We start from the raw sequence: 21,809 nt of genomic DNA, 5'->3' as shown, positions 1-21,809 counted from the left end.
TTTATACAATGGTTAGAGTGGTATATTTTTGGGCTAGGCAAACAAGTGCCCAGTAGCGTACCCTTTAGCATATGAAAACACAGTCATGAAAAGGCAATTGTCCATTAAAATGTTACATATTACTCTTGCCCATTCCCTAACCACCCACACATTCACTCATTCGCTCAACTGCAAACACACGCACACGCACACACACACATGAGCGCACACACACACACACACACACACACACACACATATATATGTGTGTGTAAGACATCCATCCATCACTCAGGAAACTGATTTTTTGAGCAGGGCAGTGGCAAATATTACAGCCTTTTGGCATCCATAAAATGACTCACTCAATTTAATCACAAGTAGACATCAGCAATATTTAATTTCATAAGCAATGAAATCCAGATGCGTCAAAACTGTGACCTCATAAAAGAAAAAAAAAAAAAGAAAAAAAATGAAGGCAGAATGTGTAAATTGATGTATGTAGAGAAGAGAAACAGTAGCGCTACACTGCAGACGAACAAGAAAGGCAAGAGAGAAACAGTCTCCAGTCTCTTCTAATCGTTTGCCAGGAGACATCTGTCAACAGGGACAAACAGGAGATAAATGTCACACGCTTCTGCAAGCCAGCTGCAGAAAGAATGTCAGAGGAGCACTCGGTGGAGTTGTAAACATCTGTTGTTACAGGGGAGGAGAGACCCCCATATGGACCTGCGGCTCTCACCAGCCACCTCAGTCGTAGAACACACACACACAAACACACACACACACATAAACACACACACACACACACACACACACACACACATCTCTGTCCTAAAGGAGTGTTTTCAATGAACTACACATTAACCATTCCTTAGTGTTGGTCAAGCTGTGTGTTTAAGCGTGCTTGTGATTTTGTGTGTGTGTGAGAGAGAGAGTGAGAGAGATAGAGAGAGAGAGAGAGAGAGAGAGAGAGAGAGAGAGAGAATTCATGTCTGTGTGTAAGTGTCAAACAGCGGCAAGGCAACTCCCGACATATATGGCAAGATGGAAGGATAAATCCTGATATCCCTTATTCATCTTTGAAAAAAATGGCACTTTTGTATAAAGGTTGCACTTTTGCACGTTGCTTTCGGCCTAAAAGCAGCTTGTCTCCACCGAATCTCCACGTCACTTAAGAACACTTTGGCCCTCGAATGCTCATATCCAAAAAAGATATATGCACCGCTTTGTTCTTTGTTTTTCTGATATGATAATGAGATCACTGAAAGATACCAGTCACCACAAGCCACATAGTCAATATCAATATCCTTAGACTACTCTGTAACAAAAATATCACTTAAATAAAGTTATGTTTCCCTCTTTCTTAAAATACCAAATACCCAGTACTCTTGTGTTCAGCGATTCTAATTTCAGCAATTATTCTTCAGACACAGTTACTTGATAAAACAATACAAAAAACATCAAACCATATCCCAAAATCTACCTCCTTACAGTTTTCAGATATGTTATACACAACACTGCATCAAGCATGTGTTGCTCTCAATAAATACCAAACAATTGTTAAATAACCTCAGCTAGGATAGCTTCAACTCCTTGAAGAAAAATAAAAAAAAAGGTTGTGTTTTATGAGAAATTCTTTTCCGCGATTAAACTGATGGACTTGTCCATTAGCATCTCTTTGCTCTCAGCAAATTTATACCCAAACAGTTTCATGGTGGGCCCACAGACCTTCTGCACAACCTGGGCTAGTTTGAACGGTATGCTAAATCTCCATTTCTCCACCTGCTCCGAGGAATTCTTCTGGGTGGAGTACACCCCGCTGACCTCCTTGGACGCCTGAGTGTTCTTCAGTATCCACTCTTTGACTTTGGACGTGAACGGGATGCCGGCGAACTGGTACATCTCGGTGGCCTTCCGCATGGGGAAGCGCGCGATGTCCTCGTAGCGCACTAGCATGTAGCGGTCGCGCAGCCACTCCGGCTGCTTCAGGCCCACCTCGGCGGAGAGGCGGATGTTGTCGCAGTTGCCCTTCAGCTTGCGGACCTCGTCGTCGTCGGCGGGCACCTCGCCGTCCACCGCCCAGCGCTTCCAGTTCTTGTACTTGGCGGCGAACGCCACCATCCGCGAGGCGAGCACGGCGCGCGGGTCGCGCACCAGCTGGATGAACTTGACGTCCAGCCGCGGGTCCTCGGCGAGCGGCCGCAGCGTCTCCAGCTGCCGGACGCGCACCGACTTGATGGCGCGGTGCTCCTTCCGCCGGCACGACTCGGACGCGGCGGTGAGGTTGAGCGGGCCGCAGCGGCGCGTTCGGCAGCGGTAGCGCTCGAACACGCCCTTGGCCACCGGCCCGCACACGGGCTCGTCGCACAGCGAGCTGCTGGACTCGCGGCGGAAGAGCGCCGGCGTGACGTGGTCGACCGGCGGCGGGTCGATGAAGCCCTCCAGCGGCGTGAAGTCGCACAGGAACAGCCCCTGGAGCACGTCGCGGTAGGCGGGCGCCGCCGCCGTGGCGTTGGTGCCGCCCGTCTCCAGGGTGAGCGCCCGCTCCACGTGCCACAGCGGCTCGAACAGGTAGAACATGTTGCCGCCCTGCTGGTTGAAGAACTCGCCCACGAAGGAGGAGCCCGTGCGCGTGGTGGCCAGCAGCAGGATGTGCTTCCTGCCCCACGACGGGAGGCGCTCGGGCTCCGCCTGCTCCGTGAAGTTCTCCAGGCGCCGCTTCATGTGCCGGGGCAGGCCGGGGTCCAGGCCGGGGAGCGGGAGCCGGGACTCATTGCGCGGCGACGCTCCCGCCGAGGCGACGACGCTGGCCTGAAGGGGAGTCTGGGGGGTCTGGCGGGGGGTGAGCTTGTCCGATACCCTACGGAACACACAGACGAGAATGTTACGACTGTGCTGGAACATAACAGCACAGCCTTACATTTCAGAATCAAGTGCAGGTTGTATAATGGTTTGTCGGTAACATAACCTGGGATGACCCCGATGAATCTCAATTGAGAAGCAGTCTGATGTTAGCTATGAGCATAACACTTCAGATCAACCACATCTCCAGTTTTTTGCTTGGCTGACTGTCACCACTCCAAATGAATATCAATTCTGCCACAATAGTAGATTCAACAGAAGCATTTAACACTCATGGCCATGTTTGAACATGCAGTTGGTGGGCTGTTAGTCTAGACATGATCGACCACAGAAAACAGCCTGCATCACTAAAACCAAGAACTGTTGAGTGACATTTCAAAGTCTTCGACCATAATGGGTGGGCTTACCGGGATATGATGTTGTTCTCCTTCTCGATGATGACGAGGGCCACAACAAACACAAAAAATATGGTGTATTTGATCCTCATTCTCGGACACACTTGGATACGTTTCCACATGCCACCAGGGGAGCAGATGAGCACTGAAACAGCCAGACTCTGCAGTGGCCTGACTGTTCCAGGGGTTCACTGGGTCATCCTTCTACCCATCACAAATGCCTCAATCTGCAAGACAAAAGCACAGGGGGGGGGCAAATGAGGCAGAAGGCTGGATAACGCTTAAAGCCTACCTTACACTGACAGACTTTGGCAAGATTTGGGAAAGATTCTTGAAAGATTGTAGTCTTTTCAGTAAAGCTTGAATGAGGGGCATTAGTTAAAAGACTACAGTCTTTCAAGAATATTTTCCCAAAGTCTTGTCAGTGTAAGGTAGGCTTTACTTGGATAGTCTGAGATAATCAGATTCAAATTCAAATCAGTTGATAAAATTGTTGTTGAACATTACATTATAGGCTCTTACATTACATTTGCCAGACGCTTTTTAACCAAAGCCACAACATGACTGAACATCACCTTAACCAAAACCATCCCCTAGCCTTAACCTTAACCACACAGTGTAGTTAATTAGGAGTGTATCAACAGATAGATAGTTTGTTGATGAACAGAACGTCTGTAGATAGTCTGAACTTGAAGGGAACTATCCAAGTTGAATGTGACCAAAGGCGGCATCAGCGGCACTACATCGCTGAGACATGCAGCCAGCACCAGCCAGGCTTACAGCACAGATTTCCCCAATCAGGCGGATTCTTGTCTTGGCCATATTGTGCCAAATCTGGCAGCAGAGCCCCCATATGGACATTGGTTACCATGTCTGCTTTCCCATCTGTCGCTGATAGATAGATCAAGACTATTAAGTTAACCTATCATGATAACATATTAGGCTAATGGTGATGTCCCTTGTGAGTTTCGTTGGTATATATCATGTTCCCTGTGATACAGTATGTAATTTGGCCCAATTCTGTTAAGGCAACGTGAAGAATTGTAACATTTCTGAGGGTTTTCTTTCCCCAACCAGTGGTGTCTTTTCCGAACAGATAGAAGCCAGCAATTGAAAAGGAGGGCCAGAAATGTCAACCACTGACAGTGCATAGCTTTCTAAGACTTTGTCATTAGGCAAGCCCACCTGAGCAGTTGTCATCCACCCTTCACATAACTATGCCAGCCTGTAATCAGTCTCAGTGAAAAGTGTCAAAGTGGAAATACCAGTGAAATTGCAACTCACTGCCGCCCCCCCCCTTCCATCCGGCCTCGGAGTCGGACACCACCTTATTCGGAGAGGCTGAACCCTTTTTTCCTTCGATTCTGGCTGTCTTTATGTGCTCAAGCTATATTTCAAGACACCCTGTGGGAGACAGCCGAGGTGCACTACATACCAGAGGTCTCAACAGGTCAGTGTCTGAGTCAACAGCACAGGGGCCGGATGAATGTCAGTGCTATCTGATGGATCGCTCCAGGGCCCCTTCTATCTGCCGAAGCCTCCGCAGTGGTCCAGGGGGAAGCCCACCCATTATGCCATGGGACCCCCCCCCCCCCCCCCCCCCCCCCCCCGCCTGGAAAGACCCGGGCCATTCACCCTCCATGTCTACCCCCCCTATCGCTAAGCTAACGTTGATAATAAAGACAGAATAGCACACAGTACTACCAGATAACACTGAAGACTGAAGTTAAGGCCGCCATAAAAAGAAACACTATCAACCGCCACTGAGTGGCTCCTGTTCTGCTGAACAAGTGTTGGGTCAAATTACACAGGATTCCATCTGTACGTGGCGTGGTGGAGCAGCAGTGATGTCCCCAACTGACAATCGGTCGACCCGTGTTCCATTCCTGTCGTTGTGAGTCAGCGTTGCGTTGAATAAAAGCGTCTGTTAAATATCAGTCAACTTTAACTTTTAACGTTAACAATGTGTCGCCTGTATCTCTAGTACTCCGTTTTGAGGGGTTAAACAGTTACATAAGATCCTGGCAAGAGTGTGGCATTTGTGTTGGCTCCTTGGATTCTCCAGAGAATTCACCTACATACAGTAAAATGTGGCCTGAATAATTACACTACAATTACATGGCTTAGAGATTAAGTGTGTTTGTTCGATCAAATACTTGTGGCCCTCCAGGTGCGAGGAGACAAAATGACTAATGGCGGAAAAGAATGTTTTAGTAAAGCGAAAAGAGGCTCTCCATCTTCTGGCCCGGCGACTGAGAGGAGGCCGAGAGACGCAGCTGGACAGCTGGAAACCCGACACCTGTCAGCGTGTTAAAGAGCGGCCTTTCGAGTGTGAGCAGGACATGCGCCATCTGCTCCGCAATCTCAGCTGTGGCTAAGGAGGCAAGATTCAACCTCCTTTTCCAAACACTCCAATCCCAAACCCATCCCCCCCACCACCCACCCCCCCAATCTGGAGGCAAACTGTCTGGGAAACTCGAAAGCGACTCCACTTCAAGCCCTCAGGCATTTTTGGTTGGTAGCCACCCATTCACTTTTGCCTAGTCTCTCCTAGTCAAAGTCATTAAGATGCGTGTTAATGAAGCTTACCGTAATTTCCTGACTATTAGCCGCGGCTCATACATTGATTTTGCAAAATTTCTTCAGCTATGAGGTTCATACAGGGGGCAGTTAATATGGTGTTAATATGGTTGTGTTTCTTTTAACTTGCATAAAATATTGTCCTGCGGCTTATATGCAGGAAATTACTGTATCCTTAGCCTACATTGGTGATCCAAGACTCTACTGTCCTCCCAAAGCAGAGAGAGCACCCAGGGCTTATTAACAATACCCTGACATTATGTGTTTATCCAAAATCACCTTTATCCAACGTACAAATCACAATAGCACAGGAAATGAAAGCTTGTACTACATTAAGACTGGCATGGTTTGTTTATGTTTAGGTTCCCTCGGGAGTCCTCAAATTAGTGATAACAACAACTGCTGAGACATTTGGATGAAAACAAAAACAAACATTCTCTCGTGACAGACAACAACAGGTTTCCTTGTTCCCTTTTTTTTGCCTAGGAAGGGACGACGACTGCGTGAAGAATGAGGACAGTAAGCTCAGCAGGAGACCAACCAAGAGGGAACACAGACATCGCTTAACAGAAACAGCACCTGTCTGCCTAGAGCCCACTGGTGCAATAAGGATGAAACGTCTGATTCAGCTAAGATCTGGCAGAATGGGACCCATTAGCTGAAAACACAGGTCAAGGTAGAATGCCATTCATTTATACGCTTTGAATTTCTATCCACATTTGCAATTAGCGTGAACTGGAGACACATACTCTTGTTCAGTAGTTAACTACATTTTCCAAAAATGTCCTCTCTAAAGAAAGAGGCTTACTGTTTCAGGGCAGAAAACTCATAATGGCTTATAAGGTCAACTTTTAATTTTGATCCTTTTGTCCCGCCTTTCCCTCTCCAGTTAATTATTCCAGTTGGTAGTGAGCGATGATACACCATCATGGATTTTAAATATTTTGAGAATTCTACATGGAGACGAAATTAACTCAAAATTATCATACATCACATAGACACATCACGAGAAACTACCCAGCTACCCAGACGGAAGAGAAAAACAGGATATGGTAGGAGATGATAACATCATATAAACAACATACTATAAAGGATGCACTGCATCTGAAGATATCAGTTGTTCTAAATTGAGGAAACAAAATTGCAGTAACAAGAACACAGTGTACCATGAACACAAATGTTTAACAAGTGTTGCAGTCAGACAGGCAAAGAACATTCTCTCGCTAACAGACCAGATGTGATTCTGTTTTCTGCAACAGAGCTTCACAGAAACAGCTCATCAGATCAGACTAAATCAATTGTGATCACTTCATTGCATCCTCCTACTGTGCATAACATACATCATAAGGTTTCAACAAAGCCATAATCTCAAGGCAAATCTCCCGGATGAAAATAATTGGAAAAAGTTCAGATAAGAAACCCTTTGACACAATGTATTTTGTATAGCAGTGAGACCCCACACAAAGAGCACGAGAGGACACGAGTAATCCAGGAAAGACTTCTGGCTGAATTAAACTAATGAAGCGCATGACTTTATTATTCCCCTAATTACTGAAATCGGCATTTACAATAGATCATATGCATGTTTCCAAAACAACTCAAATGCCAGGATCTATACTAACATGTACATTGTACATACATACATAATTACATGTGGGCCCGTCTAAGATAGCCTACCTTCAAGTTTATGTCTGTTCCATGTTGCAAAACTATAGGTGATTTAGTCACTCTGAAGCCATGGCAGTACTTGGTAGGTTTTCAATCTTCTACCCATTGCTCATGCTGGCAATTGTGCCAGTTAATTACCACAATCCCTCAACCACCATGAGTTTAAATATACTATATAAATATGTCGCCTACACTGTAAAAGTAAAACCCTCACCAGCCTTATTCTGGCGTGGTCCAAGTCCAACTGAGGACAAGGCTGAGGGTTGTGCCCCACAAGCCTCTTTTAGATCTACAGTACCACTGCTGTGGAGTTATAGCCTTGGCTTCTCATGAGACAATACTAACTGACTAACTATTTTTATTTATAGTCCCATCTCAAGCCCGAATAGACCAGGATGCTTAACTCCTTCCTTCCCTTCTAACAGATAACTAATTTCCTGTTATCACTAGGCCTTGGGGAGTATGGGAGGGGGGAGAGGTGACACAGAAGAGCATTGGCTGCTTAGAAGGTCAAAAATAAAGTGTTTGCCAGAGATAGAACGAGAGAAGAAGGGAAGCAAGCCCACTTTATCAATCTCACAGAGAGGAGGTATTTTGTTGGCATGTGAGACAACACTGTGGTTCTGGCTGGTTCCCATTGATATTGGGCAACAATTTATTTTCGTCATCATCTTATCATCAGTAAACAGACATATCATAATGATCATCCAATCAGATTAAATCGAACTGGTTACTGTTAAGCAGTAGAGACATTATCAGCTTTGGCTTAGGGCTAGGTTTAATTAAGCTTTGTGTAGGCTACAACCCCTAATCAGAAAAAGTTGGGACGTTGTGTTAACTGCAAATAAAAACAGAATAGATCATCTGTAAATCTCGTAAATCCATATTTAGCTGCAAAAAGGACATAGACAACATGTTGAGAATGACAAATTTGACTATTTCATGGGAAATATTGGTTCATTTTGAATTTGATGCCAACAACACGTTTAAAAAAGAAAAGTTAAAGGGGGACCAAAATGCTTGAAAATGTTGCAGATGACAAAATGAGTATTTTGCAACTAACTAGCAACATGATTGGGTATAAAAAGAGCATTAAAGAGCATGACAGAGAGGCAGAGTCTCTCTGAAGTAAAGATGTGGAGGTATTCAAATGATGATGGAAAAACAAGAAATTGCGAATAATTTGGGGGATTTCATCCTCTACAGTTCATAATATCATTACAATATTCAGAAAATCCAGAGAAATCTTTGCAAACAAGGGACAGAGCTGAAAAACAATATTGGATGCCCACGGTCTTCTTGACCTCAGATGGCATTGCATTAAAAACCAAACTTGTTTCTGTAAAGAAAATCACTGTATGGGCTCAGGGTTAACTTCCGATAACCATTGTCTTATTTAGGAAACCATGGACTCCTCTGGGCTAAAGAGAAGAGGATCTATCCAACTACGTATCTGACTTGCTGAAGCGCTCAGTTCAATACCCAGCATGATGGTGTGGGGGAAGGAGGGGAAGGTTGGCCCACTGCCCTGCATGGAGCCAGCCAGGGCCGAGGGCGTGTGGGGCACCCTCAGGCGGCTGTAGGGGGGGTAGGGAGCCCTGGATGGGGTGGGGCAGGGGGCTGCGCAGGGAGGCCGTGCTGGAGCCGATGGCCGAGAGGGACTGGGGGTGCTGGTGTGGGGATACATTAGTGCCAATGGCATGGGCCTCTTGCACATCTGGCAAGGCACATTCAATTCTGAATGATACAGGTTTTGAGCAACATATACTGCCACCCAGACCGTGTCTTTTTCAGGGGAAAGCTTGAATATTTCAGGAAAATGATGCCCAAATTAATTCTGCACATTACAAATCCCACACAATATTCCTCCATCGAGGAAGAGCCCAGGTGCTAAAAGGGCCGGTCAGCAGTCCAGACCTGTCAAATTAGGTGCATCATGGAATGAAAAACATTGGACCCCAGACTGTCGAGCAACTGAAATCCTCTATCGGGCAACAGTGGGACAACATTTTATTCTCAAGTCAAAACTAGCTCAGATCCTAAACATTCAGAGAATGTTGTTAAATGAAGAAGTGAAGCAGCACAGTGGTAGACATGCCCCTGGCACTACTTTTCTGAAACGTCTTGCTGGCATCAAATTCAAAATCGACATAATTGAAAGTCAATTTCCTTTTTTTTCAACATTTGATATGTTGTCTGTCCTTTTTGCAGCTCAATGGGTTTACAATATAGGCATATCATGATCACAATCTGTTTTTATATGCATTTTACACAACATCCCAACTTTTTCTGATTTGTGGTTATAGTTCTGGAAAGTACCGACTTGTCAAACCTCAAAGTATGGTGGGTTGGTAAACATGTTGAGCCTGGAGGGTACTCATTCCTTCAAATTTTAAATAGTCTTTTAAAAATAGCATGGCTGCGATCTTAGAAATTATGTGTAGAGAGGCAGCAATTATATATCAAGGTAGGCCTAGGCCTATGTCTACTTTGTTGGGGTGGAAAAGGACCCACGCGCATTTGTCAGGCGACAATATGAGGAGTGAATAATGCTCCACACAACGTGTAGTGTCAGGCCTACTTTATTACAAGGCACCCTTTCGAAATGTGTCACATTCCTTCCTTAAACTCTCAATACCGGACTGACCCCATGCTGTCACATCAGTCATTACAGGTGTGACCGTGTGAGTGACAGACAAGCAGCGTAAACCCAGATGTGCGTCTTTACTCTAACCCTAATTTCATCAAACGCTTCCACGACAGCCATCAGACATAGCACTCAAATCCCCCAGGCGACGATGACCGTGAGCTTGAAGCGGACACACCAAGGGTTGCTCAAACCAGCTTGCATCATCGGGTACTGATTTAAAACAGCGTTTTTACGCGCTGCCTGCCTTTTACATGACACCGAATCATCTCTGCAAATAATAATTTGATGGCAGAAGTTACTCCTTTAACCCCTTACTGATACAGGCGAGTCAATCTCCGTTTATCTGAGGTTCGTCTTCATTCTCGGCATCATATAGCGTTTCTATAGGCTAAGCTATAGCTTATAGATTGCATTCACCTCAATTAGCCTATATCCATTGTGACATTGGGCTACTTGGATTTGCAGTAGCTAACCTATACGTGGCTAACGGTATAATCCCTCAAATGAATAGTCTAAGGTGTTAGAGAAATCTATTGGAGACAGTGCATGAAGGTACAAAACAAGTGCTACTTTACCATTGGTAGTCGCATCGCTCGATGGCTTACAGCAGGTCCCGACGCATCCTGCATGGTCTAAAGCAGCAAATAGGGAAAAAGCACGCTTGCTGCACTTCTGATTATCCCAAAGTTTCTACTACGACTGCTAAACCATTGTGTATATTCTAACTAACAGGATCTGCCATTACTTTTTACCGATAATAAGCTTACAGTCTTCTTGAGCGCAAACAACAAAGGACGCAACGTTGTCCATATAATAGCCTTAACCAATACAAACAAGATATATAGCCCAACACTACAGGCTTCACAGGGATGTCCGAGTTAAAGTTAGAAAGGACTGATTGCGAATAGGTAAAATTATATTCTTAATTTTCATCACGCTGTTGTGAAGCAGGAAAAATATCCCCAGAAAAACTTAGAATTCAATTATTCCCAGTGCGCTGCGCAACCTTCAATAAGGCAATCTGCCGCTCTTCCTAACTGAATTCGGTCAGACAACGTATCACGTGGTGCATTGGTAGCGCTCTCCCGTGTCCCCTCCCCCCGTGAATCGGCGCTCAATAAGCACAAGGACCCCACTGTTACCGACAAGGTGTAGTGCAGTACACTATCCTACTGTATGCCAGCTGAGAGAGCCATTCAACAATTACTCAGTTGGGTCTATTTCCACGATGAATTATGAGAGTGAATTATTTCTGTAGTCTATAGGCCTACCTCTGCCAGTCCCTAAAGATAATTGTATGTTAACTGTGATAATCTACGAGGCATTTTAATATATTGTAACACAATTGTTAGCTACAATGCATACAAGCATTAGCAGGAAAGGCCAGATCCCCATGTTAGTCCAAGATAGGGAGAAATGACATTCAATGTGTAATACGCCCATGGACCATCATAAGAAGGTCTCTCAAATGATAGCATTTTGTTAATTATTTAAGGAAATGTATGGTGTAAATATTGTGTCAAGGGACCCTAGGCACCCCAGGACACAACACAGGGCAGCCCAATGACGGCCAGTTGGAGTAGAACTACACAGCCCTCATCTAGTTTTAGTGGCTCTATTACGCCCCCTGGAGGCATTGTAGGAGCGTCTTGAAAGTTGCCTTCTTGCTGTTCCATGGGTCAAAATGAATAACCCACCACGTACAGTAACTGACAATGCCAAATTCAAACACTGTGTTATCACTTAGAACTAGCTAATCTCATCACAATAGACAATCATCTCAGTACAGTACATCTCAGTACAAGCAGTGCACGAGTGGTCTTACCTGATGTTGCACCACAAAGTACATTATCTTGAATTGAAATATATTGTCATTTAGAATTATGTGTGACACTTGAATTGCGTCTGTAAGAGCCACACTTTTGCAGGAGTTCTGACACAAACCAAGCTGAGACAGGGGAAGTATTTAGTTTGTTTATTTTACTTGTAATGACGGCAGCAGCGTAATTGCAGAATTTTCCAGGGTGTGTGTGGGTCTCTCACGGGAAAATACAGGTTGAAGAATCTCCCCACAGGGAAGTGTGTGTCTGCCTGATTTGAGAGAGAGACACACACACACACACACACACACACACACACACACACACAAACACACACACTGAAAAGCAATGTGCATTCAGCATTATTCTAATAAGCTGTGCTTTTTTTACTTAGCTTAGTCAAGTCAAGTCAAGTCAAGTTTGCACTATATTAGCAAAAGTATTGGGTCGCCTGCCTTGACTCACATGTGAACTTCAATTACATCCCATTCTTAATCCATAGGATTTAATATGACGTCGGTCCACTCTTTGCAGCTATAACAGCTTCAACTCTTCTGGGAAGGCTTTCCACAAGGTTTAAGAGTGTGTTTATGGGGATTATTGACCATTCTTTTAGAAGCGCATTTGTGAAGTTGGTTGCACACTGATGTTGGACAAGGACACTGGCTCTCAGTCTCCGCTCTAATTCATCCCAAAGGTGTTCTATTGGGTTGAGGTCGGGACTCTGTGTAGGCCAGTCAAGTTCATCCACACCAAACTCTGTCATCCATGTGTTTGTGGGCCTTGCTTTGTGCACTGGTGCACAGTCATGTTGGAACATTTCATATGTGAGTCAAGGAAAGTGACCCAATACTTTTGCCAATATAGTGTATTATTTCTATAGCACATTTCATACACAGAGATCATTTAATGTGCTTTACATAAACTATACCAAACAGTAGCTAGTCTGTTTATCTTCAAATTAATTTAGATGATACAAGGTAAAAGAAAGACAACACCAACCCATCACTCCCCACCAGCTGCACTCTTGTAGTCTATGGTCAGGTGTTGCAAATATGCGAGAACAGCTTGGCAAACATGACTGCAGTGATTTCCCGCATATAAACTGCATTGTGTATGAGCCGCAGCACAGTGTTTTACACAAGTTTAAAGAAACAAAACCATATTAACACCATATTAACTGCCCCCCTGTATTAACCTCATAGCGGAAGAAATCTTTCAAAAATCAATGTATAAGCTGCGGCTAATAGTCGGGAAATTACAGTAGGCAAAATATCAGTTTGTAAATTCCCCAGCTTTGTCAGATCCTGCTCGGCAGTGGTTGGTGATGGCAGCCTATAGTTGGCTGATAGCTAAGCAGTTCTCGGATCTTGACCCAGTTCAAACCAAGGGCCTTGTTTATAAAATGTGCTTTGATGCCCAGCCACATGCGGGGCTTCCTCACATTGTTGAAAATGAAAAAAAAAGACATTACAAGTCGATAATAGCGAGTATTTACCACGAGCTGGTGTGTGGTGAGCATTCTGTTGCATAGTGTAAAGCGCTGTGCATCACCCAGGTGTGTGCTACACATTGGTGGTAGTTTGTCAGGTTCCCCCTTCCCTGTGAAGCGTTCTCAAGAGTGTTGAGGAAAGCGCTAAAATGTAATATATAAATGTAACGTTGTTGTTTCCAGCTCTGCAGCCCAGCTCAGCTCTCATATGTGAATGTAGGCTATCTATGGCCTATATAATATAGAAGACTTTTGTTATCTATCCACCTCAAAGCCATAGAGGTTCTCCTCTGAGAGCAGGGCCTCGCTTATTTAGAGTTGTAGTCATGTTGCGCAGGGAGCTGCAGTGTGCACCTGTTTGCTCTATGACTGGAGGAGATGTAAACAATACATGGCAAGGATAATGTTAAAGATAAAGATAGAATAAGGTAGAGCATGACATTATCAATAAAGGACACTGTCTTGGCCTCTGGACATTCTTCACAGAAACAATCTCAAAGATATTAGCTTGAATCTCTACATATGAAGTCGAGCACTGAGAACATTGTTTGTGTACACAGAGTATAAAAAGAAACGTTTTGAACCAATCAAACTTTGCAACCCCCCCCCCCCTCCCCCCTCCCCCCTCCCCCCTCCTTTACTTTACTTTACTTTACAACTTGTATCAAGTTGATTTGGAGCTTTTATCCTTATCACTGTTCCTTGTCCAAGTTTATAAGCGGCTTGTTACAACTATACACCAAATTCATAACAGTCAGGTCTAATGTTTTAAACGATTGCATTAATGACATTAATTGATCTTCAATTAGTTAATTCAATGCTATGTGTTTTGTAAACACATATATGCCAAAAGTAAATTAGTAGTGGACTCACCCCACAGATATGGAAGATAAACTCAGCCTTCACTTTCAGCGCTACGCACAGAAAGTGGTCGTGGTGGTGTTGGGATGGGGGGTAGGGGGAGGGTAGAGATTTCCCAGCATGCACCGCAGATTTCTCCCACTGCAACATTTAAATGTAATGTTTGCAAAACATTTATACACTTAAGATTTTTATGATAAAAAAAAAGTCAACATAATAAAGTCAATATACTTACATTAATTTATATAATTTTGCAACCCTGACTGCGAATTGTAGGCTCCGTTCTATGATACTGGAACAGAAAATTTCAAGGGTCTATACACTCTGGGTTCTCTTCAGATCGTATAAATCTTTCGCCTTTTACTAAAGATTCCCGTGGAGAGGACCATTATGAGTTTAAGCTAATTTTTTGATGCCCTGCCATGCGTAGGGCTTCCTAATACTGTTAAAAATAAAAAAAAAATGTTACGATATACCATATTACAGTCAGCAAAAACAAGTATTTACCACAAGGTGGTGTGTGGTGAGCATTCTGTTGCATAATGTACTGTATATATATGGCAAAGAAAAATTAGTAGTGGACTCACCCCCTTTACAAAAGAAGTAGCCTAAATGATAGTCCTATATTACTAACCACTCATAAGTCGAAGGTAGGGTATTTCGGAGAAAACAGATATGGAAGAAAAACTAAGCCTTTACTTTCAACGTTATGCACAGAAAGTGGTGGTGGTGGTGTTGGTTAACCTGGGTGTTCCCATCCTGCCTTGCGCAGTGATTTGATTGACGCTGCTAAGGCAGTCTGGAAACTACCGCCCTAATTTTTGCCTGAGGTAGGGGACCAATCACAGAACAGAGGGAATAGCAAGACGATGATGAGCTATCAGGGGGTCAAGGCCGTGTAGATTAGCTTCGGCATGTTAGCAAGCGCCATTTTCAAGTATGGCGCCTCATGGAGCATTTAGAACCAGCTCCGTGCACGAAAATCTGTGTTGGGCGATATGTGCATTATCGCCACCCTTTGAACTGGAGGATGACTCTTTCTACAGAATGTCCAATAAAAATCAATGTAGGTCCATGCGTCATTTCCAGCTTTGGAACTTTGCGCACGGTCAGAGCCGACTAGCGCTGGATCGGAGCTCCAGTGTTCAATATAAAGTTGACTATGAATTGGCTGGATTTACTAGCCTAGCCTCTGTCATTAATTTGAATGGAGGGCGGGACTTAGTCACGGGGGGGGGGGGGGAGGGGTAAAGATTTCCCAGCATGCACTGCGGATTTCTCCCACTGCAACGTTTAAATGTTATGTTTGCAAAACATTTATACACTTAGCATTTTTATGCTCAAAAATTAAGTAAACATAATCTTTGCAAGAGGGACAATATACTTACTTTAATTTATATCATTTTGCAACCCTGACTGTGAATTGTAGGCTCCGTTCTATAATACTGGAACAGAAAGGTTCAAAGGTCAGTACACTCTGGGTTCTCTTCAGATCGTATAAATCTTTCGCCTTTTACTAAAGATTTCCGTGGAGAGGACCATTATGAGTTTTAACAAATTTTTTGATGCCCTGCCATGTGTGGGGCTTCCTAACATTGTTGAAAATTAATAAAAAAAACATTACAATATATCACACTACAGTCAATGAAAGCGAGTATTTACCACGAGGTGGTGAGCATTCTGTTGCATAATGTACTGTGTATGGCAAATAAAAATTAGTAGTGGACTCACCTCCTTTACAAAAGCAGTAGCCTAAATGATAGTCCTATATTACTAACCACTCATAAGTCGAAGGTAGGGTATTTCGGAGAAAACAGATATGGAAGAAAAACTCAGCCTTTACTTTCAGCTTTATGCACAGAAAGTGGTGGTGGTGGTGTTGGCAGAGACGGTTTATAAAGCGAGACAAGTCATATGAGGGTCAATTCCGGTTACCCTGTGACGTAGTGCCACTCCCATTTAGGAGGCAAACGGGAGGCAAACGGGAGAAATAAACCTTATCTCGGATTATGACCATTCCCTTAGCCCTACATTCAGCAATGCAAGTGAACCCATATTCTACAAGGCACACGTCTTTCTAACATTCCCACATTGAAATCGTATTTTCCAGCGTGATAAATACATAGCAAAGTAACTTTGTTCACGACCTGTCCCTCCTGACCTGACCTGTCTCCGCTAATTGCGCAGGCCACCTGTTATCAACGGCACACTGCTTCTGCTGCTTCTACACTGGTCTGAACCGATTACTCGTCACTGATCACGCCCAGATAGGAGGCGGAAGTGGGCACCATTTCATTCCATTGAAAACCCCCTTTATGACTCATCTTCCTTACTATATGATCTTTGGTGTTGGTTAACCTGGGTGTTCCCATCCTGCCTTGCGCAGTGATTTGATTGACGCTGCTAAGGCAGTCTGGAAACTACCGCCCTAATTTTTGCCTGAGATAGGGGACCAATCACAGAACAGAGGGAAAAGCAAGACGATGATGAGCTATCAGGGGGTCAAGGCCATGTAGATTAGCTTCGGCATGTTAGCAAGCGCCATTTTCGCCTCATGGAGCATTTAGAACCAGCTCCGTGCACGAAAATCCGTGTTGGGCACGAGCTCTCATGCGCGCACATGTTGGTGGACGGGTACCTACAGCCAATCATTACTCAGTGCAACACTCCACTGGACTCAGGTGTGCGTTCCCGAGCAACTTTTTCTTCTTGTTACGCAGCAAGCAAGGTACGCTAGCCAGGCTAGGTGTTGGTATGGGGGGGGGGGGGGGGTAAAGATTTCCCAGCATGCACGGCGGATTTCTCCCATTGCAACGTTTAAATGTTATGTTTGCAAAACATTTATACACTTAGCATTTTTATGCTCAAAAAAGAAGTAAACATAATCTTTGCAAGAGGGACAATATACTTACTTTAATTTATATCATTTTGCAACCCTGACTGTGAATTGTAGGCTCCGTTCTATAATACTGGAACAGGAGGATTCAATGGTCAGTACACTCTGGGTTCTCTTCAGATCGTATAAATCTTTCGCCTTTTACTAAAGATTTCCGTGGAGAAGACCATTATGAGTTTTATCTAATTTTTTGATGCCCTGCCATGAGTGGGGCTTCCTAATATTGTTGAAAATAACAAAATAAACATTACAATGTACCACATCACAGTTGATAAAAGTGAGAATTTATCACACAAGTGGTGTGTGGTGAGTGTTCTGTTGCATAATATAACCGCTGTGCATCACCCAGGTGTGTGCTACACATTGGTGGTTAGTTTGTGAGGTTCCCCCTTCCCTGTGAAGCCTTTTGAGGGTTGTGAAAAGCGCTAAAATGTAATATATAAATGTAAAGTTGTTGTTTCCATCTCTGCAGCCCCGCTCAGCTCTAATATGCGAATGTAGGCACACACCAGCTCGTGTTAAATACTTGCTATTATGGGCTGTATTGTAGTATATTGTGATGTTTTGTTTATTTTCAACAATGTTAGGAAGCCCCACACATGGCAGGGCATCAAAAAATTAGATAAAACTCATAATGGTCCTCTCCACGGAAATCTTTAGTAAAAGGCGAAAGATTTATACGATCTGAAGAGAACCCAGAGTGTACTGTCCTTTGAAAGTTCCTGTTCCGGTATTATTGAAAGGAACCTACAATTCACAGTCAGTGTTGCAAAATTATATAAATTAAAGTAGGCATATTGGCCCTCTTTCATAGATTATGTTCACTAATTTTTGAGCATAAAAATGCTAAGTAAATAAATGTCTTGCAAACATAACATTTAAACATTGCAGTAGGAGAAATCCACGATGCATGCTGGGAAATCTCTACCCCCCATCCCCCATCCAAACACCACCACGACCACTTTCTGAGCGTAACCAAAGATCATTAAGGGCGGAGCAAGATACTTCATGAGAAGCCACTTCCTGGAACCCGAATCGCAAGAGGGAAGAGGGGCAAAATCCCCCTTTATGCAGAGCTGTTCCGCCTCTGTTCCATTGAAGTCTATGGACATGACACGCATGACACCCCCCCTTTATGCAGAGGAAGTGATCCCCGTTTTGAGCCCATAGACATGAATTACGACGATGTATCTTGCTCCGCCTTAAGGATCTTTGGCGTAACGCTGACAGTAATGGCTGAGTTTTTCTTCCATATCTGTTTTCTCTGAAATACCTTACCTTCGATTTGTGAGTGGTTAGTAATATAGGACTATCATTTAGTAGGCGACTGCTTTTTAAAATGGGGTGAGTCCACTACCAATTTACTTTTGGCATATATGTGTTTACAAAACACATAGCATTGAATCAACTAATTAAAGATCAATTAATGTCATTAACGCAATCGTTTAAAACATTAGACCTGATGGTTATGAATTTGGTGTATCGATGTAACAAGCAGGCAGCTTATAAACTTGGACAAGGAACAGTGATAAGGATAAAAGCTCCAAATCAACTTGATACAAGTTGTAAAGTAAAGTAAAGGGGCGTTTGTAAAGTTTGAGTTGTTCAAAACTTTTATTTTTAGTAAACTACACAATGTTCTCAGTGCTTGAGTTCATATGTAGAGATTCAAGCTAATATCTTTGTGATTGTTTCTTTGATGAATGTCCAGTGGCCAAAACAGTGTCCTTTATTGATAAAGGCATGATTTACCTTATTCTATCTTTATCTTTAACATTATCCGTGTCATGTATTGTTTACATCTGTTCCAGTCATAGAGCAAACAGGTGCACACTGCAGCTCCCTGCGCAACGTGACTACAACTCTAAATAAGCGAGGCCCTGCTCTCAGAGGAGAACCTCTATGGCTTTGAGGTGGATAGATAACAAAAGTTATCTATATAGGCCATAGATAGCCTACATTCACATATTAGAGCTGAGTTGGGGCTGCAGAGCTGGAAACAACAGCAACGTTACATATAGCGCTTTTCTCAACACTCAAAGCGGTTCACAGGGAGCAAGCACTTTGAGATCACTGATGTAAAGTGCATTATAAATACAATTTATTATTATTATTATTATTATTATTATTATTAGCGAGGAACCTCACAAACTACCACCAATGTATAGCACACACCTAGGTGATGAAGAGCGCTTTACATTATGTAACAGAACACTCACCAGCTCATGTTGAATACTTGCCATCATGGACTGTGATGTGGTATGATGTAATGTTTTTATTTTTATTTTCAACAATGTTAGGAAGCCCCACACAAGGCAGGGCATCAAAAAATTTGTTAAAACTCATAATGGTCCTCTCCACGGAAATCTTTAGTAAAAGGCGAAAGATTTATACGATCTGAAGAGAACCCAGAATGTACTAACCTTTGATACTTCCTGTTCCGGTATTAGTGAATGGAGCCTACAATTCACAGCCAGGGTTGCAAAATTATATAAATCAAAGTAGGTATATTGGCCCTCTTTCATAGATTATGTTCACTTTTTTTTTAGCATAAAAATGCTAAGTGTATAAATGTTTTACAAACATAACATTTAAACGTTGCAGTGGGAGAAATCCGCGGTGCATGCTGGGATATCTACCCCCCCACCCCCCTTTCCAACACTTAGGCTTAGTTCACACTGGCAGTCGAAATCGGATGTCTTGCATATCCGATCAGAACCTGATCTATCTGACTGACTGTTCTCATTGCATATTGCAAGTGATCACATCCGATCTTGGCGTGCAATGCTCAGATCCGATATAAATTACACACACCTGGATTCATTAGGTAGAGTTGTACACAACCAAGTCGTCATGGATGAAAGTGGATTTATTTTTTTATATTTTCCAACTTATTATGCGTAGCCGCGGCGCAAATACCTCGTCACCCTCAACAAAAATTATGACTTGAGTCTGACGTTGGTTTTTGTTTTGCTGGTAGCCCTGGCGCACGCGCTGAATCAATCTCAATCAATCACTTCCGTCACTCAGAATTACGTTGCAATTGTTTGTCGCAGTGCAAATGACGAAAAGGGCACGGTGAAATCCTATTCAAGTGGTTTGACTGTTCAGATTGAGTCATATCCGATAGTAAGTGATATTGAAACCACCTCCGTATGTGGTGCGAATCAGCATTGGAAAAATCGCATTTCATGCGGTTTTGTGCCGTTCAGACTACCCAAAATTCAAGCTAGATACAATCCAGATAAGCAAAAAATCGGATTTCGACTGCCAGTGTGAACTAAGCCTTAGCCTGGCTAGTGCCTACCACTTCTCGAATGAGACGTGGTCTGGCAACCAGACGTTCATTTTCTCGTATTTGAAAAAAAATGCCCAGATCTGTTCATTGGGCGCCACGGATGTCTATCAAATGCGTCTGTGCATAGCTCATCATCGTCCTGCTTTCCCCTCTGTTCTGTGATTGGTCCCTTATTTCAGGCAAAAATGAAGGCAGAGTTTCCAGACTGCCTTAGCAACGTGAATCAAATCACAGTGCAATGCAGGATGGGAACACCCAGGCTAACCAGCACCACCACCACCACCACTTTCTGTGCGTAACGCTGCAAGTAAAGGCTGAGTTTTTCTTCCATATCTGTTTTCTCCGTAATACACTTTGAGGTGGATAGATAACAAAAGTGATCTATATTGGCTTATCTATATAACTTTTGTTATCTATCCACCTCAAAGCCATAGAGGTTCTCCTCTGAGAGCAGGGCCTCGCTTATTTAGAGTTGTAGGCTAGTCACGTGTTTGCTTTATGACTGGAGCAGATGTAAACAATACATGAGAAGGATAATGTTAAAGATAAAGATAGAATAAGGTAAAGCATGACATTATCAATAAAGGACACTGTTTTGGCCACTGGACATTCTTCAAAGAAACAATCACAAAGATATTAGCTTGAATCTCTATGAACTTGAGCACTGAGAACATTGTTTACTCAACAATAAAGGTTTATAAAATAAAAGTTTTGAACAACTCAAACTTTTCAACCCCCCCCTTTACAAAAGCAGTAGCCTACTATATGACAGTCCTATATTACTAAGCACTCACAAATCGAAGAGAGGGAATTTTGGAGAAAACAGATCATATGGAAGAAAAACTCAGCCTTTAGTTTCAGCGCTATGTGCACAGAAAGTGGTGGTGTTGGGATGGGGGTGGGGAGGTAGAGATTTCCCAGCATGCACCGCAGATTTCTCACACTGAAACGTTTAAATGTTGTTTGCAAAACATGTATACAGTTAGCATTTTTATGTTAAACAAAAAATAGTGAACATGATCTATGAAAGAGGGACAAAATACTTAGGCTACTTTAATTTATATAATTTTGCAACCCTGACTGTGAATTGTAGGCTCCATTCACTAATACCGGAACAAGTTCAGTTATTCGTTAGTACACTCTGGGTTCTCTTCAGATCGTATAAATCTTTCGCCTTTTACTAAAGATTTCCGTGGAGAGGACCATTATGAGTTTTAACTAATTTTTTGATGCCCTGCCTCGTGCGGGGCTTCCTAAAACTGTTGAAAAGAAATGACCAAAGACGTGGAAGCAGAAAGACTAGTCAAT

General features: G+C 43.3%; 1 protein-coding gene, 1 long non-coding RNA gene and 6 other non-coding genes across 11 annotated transcripts; 4 read left to right on the top strand and 4 right to left on the bottom strand.

Moving 5' to 3' along the window:
• Positions 1-357: 357 nt before the first annotated feature.
• Positions 358-11,121, bottom strand: LOC134070548 (carbohydrate sulfotransferase 3-like). Of its 3 annotated transcripts, none has more exons than XM_062526935.1 (3): positions 10,710-11,121; positions 3,249-3,463; positions 358-2,869 (listed from the first exon to the last, which is right to left on the bottom strand). In XM_062526935.1, the coding sequence occupies exons 2-3, from the start codon at positions 3,356-3,358 to the stop codon at positions 1,603-1,605; spliced, it is 1,377 nt and encodes a 458-aa protein (XP_062382919.1). In that variant the 5' UTR covers positions 3,359-3,463; positions 10,710-11,121; the 3' UTR covers positions 358-1,602. The 3 variants fall into 3 exon arrangements, with proteins under 3 accessions (XP_062382919.1, XP_062382920.1, XP_062382921.1); XM_062526936.1 differs by having other exon boundaries at positions 358-2,839; XM_062526937.1 differs by having other exon boundaries at positions 358-2,839; positions 3,341-3,463.
• A 2,966-nt stretch (positions 11,122-14,087) lies between these two features.
• Positions 14,088-16,322, bottom strand: LOC134070409 (uncharacterized). 2 transcript variants are annotated; one of them, XR_009936931.1, is made up of 4 exons: positions 16,039-16,322; positions 15,696-15,752; positions 14,543-14,599; positions 14,088-14,448 (listed from the first exon to the last, which is right to left on the bottom strand). It is a non-coding gene; the product is annotated as an uncharacterized LOC134070409 (long non-coding RNA). The 2 variants fall into 2 exon arrangements; XR_009936930.1 differs by having other exon boundaries at positions 15,696-16,322.
• Positions 14,627-14,741, top strand: LOC134070732 (U5 spliceosomal RNA). Its single transcript, XR_009936970.1, has one exon. It is a non-coding gene; the product is annotated as a U5 spliceosomal RNA (small nuclear RNA).
• On the top strand, positions 15,780-15,894 carry LOC134070741 (U5 spliceosomal RNA). Its single transcript, XR_009936978.1, has one exon. It is a non-coding gene; the product is annotated as a U5 spliceosomal RNA (small nuclear RNA).
• Positions 16,323-17,303: 981 nt separating the features above from the next.
• Positions 17,304-17,418, top strand: LOC134070744 (U5 spliceosomal RNA). The gene has a single exon (XR_009936981.1). It is a non-coding gene; the product is annotated as a U5 spliceosomal RNA (small nuclear RNA).
• A 374-nt stretch (positions 17,419-17,792) lies between these two features.
• On the bottom strand, positions 17,793-17,907 carry LOC134070742 (U5 spliceosomal RNA). The gene has a single exon (XR_009936979.1). It is a non-coding gene; the product is annotated as a U5 spliceosomal RNA (small nuclear RNA).
• Positions 17,908-19,505: 1,598 nt separating this feature from the next.
• Positions 19,506-19,620, bottom strand: LOC134070743 (U5 spliceosomal RNA). Its single transcript, XR_009936980.1, has one exon. It is a non-coding gene; the product is annotated as a U5 spliceosomal RNA (small nuclear RNA).
• A 2,017-nt stretch (positions 19,621-21,637) lies between these two features.
• Positions 21,638-21,752, top strand: LOC134070731 (U5 spliceosomal RNA). The gene has a single exon (XR_009936969.1). It is a non-coding gene; the product is annotated as a U5 spliceosomal RNA (small nuclear RNA).
• Positions 21,753-21,809: the final 57 nt, after the last annotated feature.

Source organism: Sardina pilchardus, chromosome 22, assembly GCF_963854185.1.
Source record: "Sardina pilchardus chromosome 22, fSarPil1.1, whole genome shotgun sequence".
Lineage (NCBI taxonomy): Eukaryota > Metazoa > Chordata > Actinopteri > Clupeiformes > Clupeidae > Sardina > Sardina pilchardus.
Note: the sequence above shows the minus strand (reverse complement) of the source record. Positions and strands in the feature narration are given on the sequence as shown.